Source organism: Gracilinanus agilis, chromosome 1 (assembly GCF_016433145.1).
Source record: "Gracilinanus agilis isolate LMUSP501 chromosome 1, AgileGrace, whole genome shotgun sequence".
NCBI lineage: Eukaryota > Metazoa > Chordata > Mammalia > Didelphimorphia > Didelphidae > Gracilinanus > Gracilinanus agilis.
The window spans coordinates 78,200,164-78,210,821 of record NC_058130.1 but is presented as its reverse complement, the minus strand read 5'-3'; the positions used below and the strand labels follow the sequence as shown (position 1 = coordinate 78,210,821).

General features: G+C 34.4%; 1 protein-coding gene across 1 annotated transcript in view; it reads right to left on the bottom strand.

Moving 5' to 3' along the window:
* Nucleotides 1-5,667: 5,667 nt before the first annotated feature.
* LOC123230741 (zona pellucida binding protein) overlaps nucleotides 5,668-10,658 on the bottom strand; it is a 95,265-nt gene continuing 90,274 nt past the window's right edge. Inside the window, exon 8 of the mRNA XM_044656899.1 lies at nucleotides 5,668-5,759. Within this exon, the coding sequence (XP_044512834.1) occupies nucleotides 5,668-5,759 (92 nt within the window). The remainder of the gene's footprint in view (nucleotides 5,760-10,658) is intronic.

The window sequence follows — 10,658 nt, the reverse complement described above, 5'->3', positions numbered from 1 at the left end:
TATTTTATGCTATTTAGAGCACTGTGGCTATTGAATATAGGTCCCCAGGATTATTAGTCCTCCTTTTTATGCCAACTTCTCACCCCCAACACTTGCCCTAATACTAGGGGACTTCAACTTTCATACTAATGCTTGCTCAAAACTACCTCAATATCCAATATCCAAATCTTATATCCTGTCCCTAAATTCAACCTCAACCACATTCAGGAATGGTCACAGCTTGAATCTCACCATTACCAATAAGTTTTCTATTTTCTTAATCAAAAGCTTTGACATTCCTTTGATTTGTCATCATCAACCAAACCCTATCTACTATTTTTCCCCTAATATTTTCATATATGTCCAGATTTCACCCATCCAAATATGGCAAATGACAAAGAGCAACTGGTAAATTACAAAGAAATAATAATATTCACCATTTGAGAATATATTTATGAACAAAATTAGGGATCTCTGAAATCCTAACTTAAGTACTACAATACAGAGGGTCAGTCTCAATTTGTGAATAATATTTTTTGGCATCTGTATCTGGGATCAGAATTAATGGTAGGAAAAACTGTGTTTATTTTGGGTTAGAAGAAGGAGAGGAGTATTAAAATTCTTATGAAATCTAAGTTTCTCACTAAGATCACTTGTCATTCATTTGTTTCTTGGTGGAAAAATTTAACATGTTTAATTTATAGTAACCTAAAGAAAAAATTACTCTGCAATAACAAAGAAATGGGTTACTAAAACAAATTATATTTCCTTACCTAATGCAGTGCTACTTAATAAATTACTTGGAGACACATAATGGAATGTGAGTGTTCACTAGGTTATCTAAGCACTATTTCCTTTGGCATTAATGATTATAATATGACAGTGTTGTTTGCATGAGTTATGCCCTTACTTAATGTAACGATAGCTTACCCAAAATAATGTTACTGTTCTAATTAATTTAAATCGCTCTTTTTCTGAGGCATAAAGGAATAGATTAGGTGAGTGATTTACCATGTTCTTTATTCTCCACCAGGTTTATCATGAAAACAAAAAAAGAAAAACATTTCAGATCCATTGACCTATTCTCTGTTGTCCAATAAAACAAAACACTTTTATTTGCTATCTCAGGAGTGTTCTGAAGCAAGTGACCTTTCTCCACATTTTTAAGGTTAAATCCCATAGGAATATATACACAAACTTGAGGAGAAATGCCAAAATGATTGATTTATTGAAGCAGAAATTAGAATAGAAGGATTCTACAATGCTTCTCATTACTCAACACATCATTTGTTCTGGTATATTATATAGTTTAAGAAAAACTAGAAAGTTCTTTCTCCTAAGAACTGAAGTAATGCATTTTGTGTATTTCTCCCTAATATCTTTCCAAATATTAATAATTGTAACTTCCTCAGCAAAACTCTATGTCAATATTTTATTACTAAGCCTAGAAAAATGGGATTTTTCAAAAAGAAACTGCAATGGCTTGTTAATTACTAGGATAGTATTTAGTGGTTATTACATGAGAGCTGATTACTGAGTACCAATTTGAAGCAGTTTTATTCAATAAACATTTATCCTGCAATTTTTATTTACAAGGCCTTCAGTCCTTGGAATGCAAAGACCAAAAAGTTCCTATCCTCAAGGAACTTATAGTTTACTGGTGGAAATAACATCTATAAGAATAAGTGAATGTGAAGTATTCCAGTAAAATTAAGGAAAAGAGTACTACTAACTTTACAGAAGATAAGAAAGTCCTTGTGGCAGGGATAGCAATTGAGCTGCGCTTTAAAGGAAGTTAAGAATTCTAGAAGGTAGAGATGAGTTGGCAGTACGCTTGAGAAATAAGGGTAGGGAGTCACTTATAAAGAGGAGATAGGTTTAATGTACAGATAGCTAAGCAGAAAGCATAATGGCTCAATTCCCATTTATTTCTGTTTTCTCTTGAATTATTTTAGTCTATGATAATGATCTTCAAATTTTTCAGTTTTTCAAATCTACCTTTTCAGGGTAGCAAATATTTAAGAGGAAACAAAGAAGCAGCTAGATGGCACTGTGGATAGAGTATCAGGCCTTGCCCTTTTGTCTTAGAGTAGCTACTAAGATAGAAACTAAGGATTATGGTTTTTTTTAAGGAAATGAAAACCCAAGATAAATATGAAGATAGTAAGAGAGCACCTATTCCCCAAAATGATTCAAAGTATCTCCCCTGAACAAACTGCCTCCCAGCATAGTGAAGGAATTTGTGTGACTTAGATGTGACTATCAAACCCACTTTCAAAATCTTGGAGATGAATTATAAGATTAGACAAAAAATAGGATAGAAAAATAGCACAAATTCTAGATCAGGGATTTCAACTGCAATGTGGTAATGTAGAAAGAATGCTAGATTTAGGATCAGAGTGCTTGGTTTCAAATCTTGGATATATCACTATAACACTGACCTTGTTCCCCTTATACCCTATTATATCTGCCCCTAAAATTTCTAGAGGCACCCCCTTGGAAAGCAGGCTATTTTTCTCCCAATGCTATTGGCTCAGCCTCCATCCAGATATGGTTCCAACACTGGGGCATAGCAATATTCTCTGACTGGTTTACCCATGGTAGTGACTTATCTGTAAATTCCTCCACTTTACAAGACATGGCAGAACTGAAGCTGCTCAACCATATAAAGTAAACAGAAAACAACTAGAGGAAAATGTGGAAGACACAGTACCAAAGAGTACATTAGATGGGAAGAGTTTCTGTGCTCAAGGGAGAGTCAACTGGAAACCCAACTGAGATCAGTCCTCATCCCTAAGGGTTTACTATAGTCCTCACATGCCCTCCAACATTGGAGATCTATGTAAATAGAGATTTGAGGAAATGTGTGCAATAGTGGAAATAGAAAAAGCCAATGTGTAAAGAGGGAAACCAGAGACAAGCAAATTAGGATATGTGACAAGGTTTAAAAGACTAAAAGTCCAAGGGAAAAGGTCTGAGAATAATAGAAGCAGATAAATTAACAAAAGAGCCAAAAACACAAAGAATAATCACAAAGTCAAAAGGAGATCAACAAGCATAATCTGAAGGAAAATAAACTAACATTTCTTATCCAAAAGAATTCTTCAGACTATACAAAAATGATGGAAAAATAGCAAGTTCAAACATCCAAAAGAGAAATAAAAATGGCAAACAAAAATAATAGGAAAGAGATTGTCAGAAAGTGAGTCCCTTCATAATGCAAAACATAAAAAGGCAAAACTAAAAACAAATAAGGTACACAATGAAGATTCTCTTTTTTTAATGGAGATTCTCTTTGAAGAAACAGAAGTTGAGAGAGAAAGCATATTGAGAATAAAAAAATAAAAAAATACCAAAATAGAAGGGAAAGACAATGTTAAACACTTATTCTAGATGAGGAGGAGAAGGAGGAACAGGAAAAGGAAGAGGAGAGAAAGGAGATGAGATGTAGAAGTGCAAACCTCAAAAAGAGAATAGGGTTTAAAATTCTATTTAAACCTAAAGTTATGAGATAACTGGGGCTATATACTGTGTTCAGAAGAATTGTAACATCTGGGGCAAGGACTAACTTCCTTTACTAGATGTGAAGCATTCATTCAAGCTACCAAAAGTTCAGGAAACAAATCCAATATGGAAGAAATTCAATGAGGTTGTTTTCCCCACCTATTCCTATGATTAGATGGGCCAAGATTCTGATTTTTCTATAAGGACTGTAACAGAAAAAAACCTTTGGGATTTAAACTAGTGATGACAGAAACGTTTTTGTTCTAATAGAGGGCATAGCACACATAAGTTTGAATATGTATCCCTACTCTAGCCTGTATTTATCTGGCAGACAATGTTAGTCAGATGTCAACTGTATGCCACACAAGCTCAATGGGGAAAAGATCTAGTATAAGCAGTAGTGTTACAGCATCAGAAAATATCAACAATCCTGTACTGTCAAAGGTATGAGTTGCCATTCCACAATGTATCTTGTCCATACGTGTTTCTTACATTTGCTCCTCTACAAATATATCCTTCCACAGTTACTCGTTCCATTGATAGTATGTGTTTTTTATGGGAGAATGTACTTCAGGTTTAGTGGGGAAAATGTTTTGTTGATACTTTTCTCATCATTAATAGTTGCTCCTCAAAAAATAAATTTTATATATTGGAGAAGGTTATACTACTCAAACAACTCAACCATTACTGAGAAGAAATAAACACTGGAAAAACATAATCATATATGGATACAATTAATGATTTTCTATTAAAGTCCAAAGAACCACAGAGAAATTAGGGTGGACTTTAAATTTAATATATAGTTTATTTCATTTCTATTCCTTTTTATTTGTTATTCAAAGGAATATGTATTTGCACGAGAATCCCAAAGCAATTTTTACCTACTGGGCCAGTCAATTCTGTCACATAACAAAATAATTTGTTTAAAATTGAAATTTGGTAGATTAAATTAATTTTTATTTTTAAGCGAATTGTATTGTTGATTCAGACTCAATTTTGTCTGTATTTACTAAGGCAGATGCATGTTTTTTATGACTAGTCATATGAGGAATAGAAGCTAGAGATGGAGGAAGAGGTAATAGCTAATATAGCAAAGAATAGAATTGGTAAATGCAGACATGAATCAAAACATTTTTCTGGACACAAAGAATTCTGTTAAACTAATGTTTTTCAAGCTATAAATTTATTTTTCACAATATTTATATAGAGAATTTAACATTTTGGCATGCATATATAACCACATATAACAACCTGTGAAACAGATCATTATTGAGTCATTTTTAACAGTTGAGGGAATGAGACTACAAAGAAATGTAGTGATTTTTTTTCTAAAAATGATAACTATTAGAGATGGAAAAGTCTTAGTTTCATTCTACATTAGCAAAATAGAAACATGTTATTCCACTCTATTAATAGAGCCACTTACTAAACACAAATATATTAAAAAACCATTGCCACACTATATTTGGCACACTAAGACCTGCAGTGAATATACTAGAATTGTCCTCAATAAAATCCACTAGATATAGTGCATACAGTTTCTTCCTGTGTAATAGGGGTTAGATTAATATAATTTCGTGGGAAGCCTTTGAAGCAATGAAGGAATCCTCAATGAAGAGAATGTATATGAAAAATGAAATAACCTGGGGCCCAGATAGGGAGGTCACATCAGAGCTTTGGAATTAGAGTTGCAAAGGATGAGCTCATCCAAATTAACCCTTTCATTTCGCAGATTAAGAGACCAAAGGCCAGAAAGATGAAGGAATTTGCTCAAAGTTCACACAGCCAGTAGATGGCAGTAACAGGACAAAAATTCAGATCTGAATTAAAATTTATTCTTCATTCACAATATTTTTGTGCCAAAATTTTTAAACCCTGTTAGCCTATTTTCATGTCAGGGATAAATGGAGAATATAACATATTCTAGTATATTTTTGAATCACAGTGATGCAGGACATGGGGTGGATACATTTTATGCTTAAGTCTAAAATAAATAAATTATATTAATAAATTGGGAACTTTGGTCTTTCCAGTCTTAGTAGAGCATTTCCATATTGAAACACTTGATTAAAATGATGACTCACATTCTTTTTTTAAATAAACGTATTTTACTTATGCAAAGTACTGGAAATATTTTAACTTTTAAAATTTATTAAAGTGTTAAGAAGCATAAATAATGGTACTTTAGCATTTTGTTGCTCCAAATGCATGGCTCCTGTTGCACTGAAGGCAGTGAATTCCAATGCGGGGGTTAAAAGTTCCAGGGGCGCAGATCACTGTAAATAAAGAATAAGCTAATAAATAAAGGATCTCTTAAAAAGGTAATCTGTGTTGATATGATGTTATACTTAGAGAATTAACTTAAAAAATTAGTTGAAATAATTAACTTCACCAAAGTTACAGGATAGAAAAAACTGATATAAATTATCAGCATTTCTATATATTGCCAACAAAGCCCAGCATCAAGAGGTAGAAAAAAATCCAGTTAAATTAAAGTTAAATGATATAAAATACTTGGAAGTCTCTCTACTAAGACAAATCCAGAAACTATATGAACTCAATAACAAAATGCTTTTCACACTAATAAAGTCAGTTCTAAATAGTTAGAAAAATATTATATGTTTATGGATAGACTGGTCAAAAATAATAAAAATGATAATTTTACCTAAATTCATCAACCTATTCAGTGCCATACCAGTCAAACTGCCCAAAAAGTATTTTATGGAGCTAGGGAAAATAATAACAGAATTCATTTGGAAGAACAAAGGTCATGAATATCAGGAGAAATCAATGAAAAAAATGTGAAGGGAAATAGTCTTGCAGTACTGGATCTTAAAGTATGTTATAAAGCAATAATCATTAAAACAATCTGGTCCTGATTAAGAAATAGAGTGATGGATCAGTGAAATAGATTAGGTATTGAATTAAGTAACTGAAAGAACAGGTGGGTTTGGTATGGGATACAGGCCAGTATCAGAAGATTATACTGTGTTTGGGAAGACCGCCCAAGTACAGGGCTAACAAAGTCAGACTCTGAGATGGCACACAAACACCCACTTAGCCAAAATGTAAAAAAGGTGTTTGTTTAAATAAGGGAAAAGTAAAAAGTAATTGGATCAACTAACACTACAGATTTCTACCTAAACCCACAAGATCTACAGGTCCTGGTACCAGGAGTCTTTGTGGATTTCCTACACTGAGCTCACCTATCAATTTAGAGACCTAGACCCTAAGATAAATATCCTAAACTAACCCAAAACAAACCTCCTTTGTTGATAATAGAGGTAGTTAAGCAGCTAGGCAGGACAGGGCCCAAGGGGATGGTTTGAACCAGAAAGGATCCCAACCAGAGTCTCAGAGACTTGAGATGGCTCAACTGTACAGGATAACACAGGGAGCTCACAAGATGATTCACTCAGGTAACAGGGAAGCAGTTAGGATGGAGAAGTCCAGATATACCAAAGCCAGCAAAGGAAGGCAATTCAGTCCTCTCTTCAGGTAAAGAGAGAATGAATCCTCCAGCATAAGCTAACTGACTCCCTCCAGCAGAATTCTAGAATTCTTACTCCTGCTTTCCCATTTCTCTGAATCCTCTGCACACGCTTTACTTATAACTAGTAACATATGACCACAGTAATTTAGTATTTGATAAATCAAGAGCTTTTGGAATAAGAACTATATGACAAAAACGATTAGAAAAATTGGAAAATGATATGGCAGAATCTGGAAAAAGTTCAATATCTTCTACCATACACCAAGATAAGTCAACATGGATACATGACTAAGACATAAAAGGTGATACCACAAGCAAATTAAGGGAAAATGGAATAGTTTACATGGATGAGGGAAGCACAGAGTCAAACAAGAGATAAAAAACATTATAGGATGCAAAATGGATCATTTTAATTATGTTAAATTTAAAAAGATTCTGTAAAAACAAAACCAAGATTAGAAGGAAAGTAGAAAGATACAGGAAATTATTTATAGGAAGTTTCTTTGATAAAAAAATTTTCAAATATATAGAGAACTAAGTCAAATTTACAAAAATATAAGTCATTCTCCAATTGATAACTAGTCAAAAGATAAGAATAGGCAGTTTTCAGATGAAGAAATCAAAGCCAATTTAGTCATGTAAAAAAATTCTCTAAATCAATCTTTGAGAAGTACAAATTAAAGCATCTCTGAGGTATCACCTCATACCTATCAGTAGGTATGACAAGATGACAAAAAAGAAAAATGATAAATGTTGGAAAAGATGCAGGAAAATTGGCATACTAGTACACTGTAAGTAGAGTTGTAATCTGATCCAACTGTTCTAGAGAGCAATTTGAAACAAAGATCAGAGGGATCTAAAACTGTGCATATGATGTGACTCACCAATACCAACCAATACTAGGTCTGTATCCCAAAGAGATCAGAATTAAAAAAAGGAAAAAGATCAATTTGTACAAAAATATTTATTGCACTTCTTTTTGTGGTAGCAAAGGACTAGAAATTATGGGATTGTCCATCAACTGGGGAATGGCTGAACAAGTTGTGGTATATGATTTTGATGGAATATTACTGTTATAAGAAATGATCAATGGAATGATTCTGGAAAAACTGGGAAAACTTACATGACCTAATGCAAAGTGAAGTGAGCTGAACCAGGGATAAATTGTACACTGTGCTAGCAATATTCTTTGATGAAGAATTGTGAATGACATTCTCAGCAAAGCAGTGATCTAAGAGTATCTCAGAGACTCATGATGAAAAATGCCATCTGCCCTCCCAAGAAAAAACTGGACTATGAATGTAGACCAAAACACATGATATGATAAAATATTTCTTCTCCTCCTCCTTCCCCTCTTCCTTCTCTTCCTCTTCTTTTTTTCTTTTGACATCTCTTCCACAAAATGACTAATATATAAAAATGTTTTACATGATTATACATGTAAAATCCATATCAGATTGCTTACCATCTTGGGGAAGTGGAGGGATGGGAAGGAGTGAGGGAGAGAAAGTGGGAAGGATCTCATTCCTCCTTCCAATAAGTACTCTGAAAGTTGACAATGATCTTGACTTCCATGTTAAGACAATAAACACTATTTCCATCTGAATGGCACTTATCAAAAATATATATGCACACATATGACCACAGATTTATATCCTCACAACTCTGTGAAGTAGGTTGGGCAGGTGGTGTCATTCATGTCTTACAGGTTAGTTAAGAAAGGCCCAGAGATAATCAGAATCATGTGGGTAATTATCATAGTGGAACCCAGAATTTTTTTTTTTTTGCCTTTCTTCTAGTGTTCTTTTTATTACATGTTGTTGCTTCTCAACCTGATAAAAGTTGCCTCTGGCCTTCCCATACAACTGATCCAAATTTTTTTTTAAATCTTTCATAAATTGCAGGGTAAGATAAAAAATACTGACATTACTAAGGGACAAGTATGGAGGTGAAAGTAATGGCAAAAACAAGCAAGCAAACAGTGAGTAGGCATTTAAAGAAACTCGGCATCAGAAAGATCTTTAGAACTGTAATGAGGGAAGAACATAAATGGGTTGCAAACAGGTATAAGTTTGCAAAGAAAGCAGTGTGCTGGATCAGATCGCATGCTGTGGAACTGATGATGTGAATTCTGGAACACAGGGAACACCTGGAACGCAAGGTGGACATCAGGAGTTGCTGGGGGCTTTTTGGACTTCCTGTTGAGGAAATGGCCTGCTCTCATTGTCTGTGAGCTGAAGAGGTTTGGTTTGTTCCTATCCCCTGGAGCCAAAGTTAGCCACTTTGGTGTTCCTGCTTGGAGAAATCCTTCAGTCATTTATAGTCAAAAGTGTTTCTTGCCTTCTGAGTGTTCCCAGTTGATTTGAAGTTCTGTGCCAGCAAGCCAGTATACCTGTCTGTGGTGGAAAGGCCTGAAGCCATCTTGGGCCTAACCTTGCTAGGGTTGAACCCTGCCATAAAAGATTCAACCTAAACCTCCCTGAAAAACTATATTCCTTACCGAAGTACTTTTAGAGGAGTAACAGTCAGGTAGTCAGATAGCTTGGGGAAATTTAGACAGAGTGTCTAGGGAGCTTGGAAGAAAAAGAAGATACCCTGATGCGAGGGTTATAGAAGGTGGGGAATATAGCTAGACCCCTTAGTGTTAGGGTGCCCTATTTCATTAATCCACCCCTCCATCAAACTATGTTTTTAAAATAAACCCTGTCCTATTTTGAACTCAGTCTGGTAGTTTGGGGCACACTGGTCACTGGGAGGAGGCCTTCTCTGTAGGTTACCAAGGAACCAACTAAACCTTGGTATCTTACCATTACTAACACCAACCATCAAGAATATCCTAATATTTCAGAACACAGAAGGTTACAATTTACCATGGAATAAGAGATCTGAGAATATATGTTCAATTGGATAGTGTTCAAATGAAGTCATGAATATAGATCATTTACTAGAAAATGAAATTGAATTTTATCTAAAAGGAGGAGGTCAAATAAAATGTACTGCCATGATATTTGAAATGTGTATATACAAAGGAGAAACTGAAGATTTCACATTAAGTAAAAAATTTTGGTAGAAAGTCAGAGTTTGAAGAGATAGGACCAAGAGCACAAGTGGAAGAATAATTTTTGAAAAGCAGCAAAAAACATATTTTCCTTGGGAAAAGGATAATGAAAGGTTGGCCAGAGGTTAATGAATATTCTGAGATGGACAGCAAAGTGTGCTGATGAGTTCTATACCTCATGGTCTCTGTTCTTAATAAAATAGGAAACAAAGTCATTTTCCAAAGGTTGGAACATAAGATGATGTAGGGGTTTGAAGCTTGAGTGAAAGGATGAAGGTTTGGAACAGAAGCTTTTAGTAATAGGTTAAAGAATCAATGAGAAATTGATGTTGGGGGGGAAAGTATTGCTTTTGAAACCTAAGATGAGTAGAGAACATGAACAATGGGATGAAATCATTCTGTGTCCTTTGGTAGAAAATGTATGAATTTAGATGCAGTATGTATAATTTTCCTGGTAGGTGCTATAACATATTTATGATGTGAGAAGAGTACGATGCATTTTAACAGACGGTTTTTTCATGGAATGAGGGTGAGGTTATGCAAGTGTCATGGGAGAAGAGAATAGGAATTAAAAGTTTGCAAAAAGTTAGAGGCAGAATATATATACAAAAGATGGCACACACA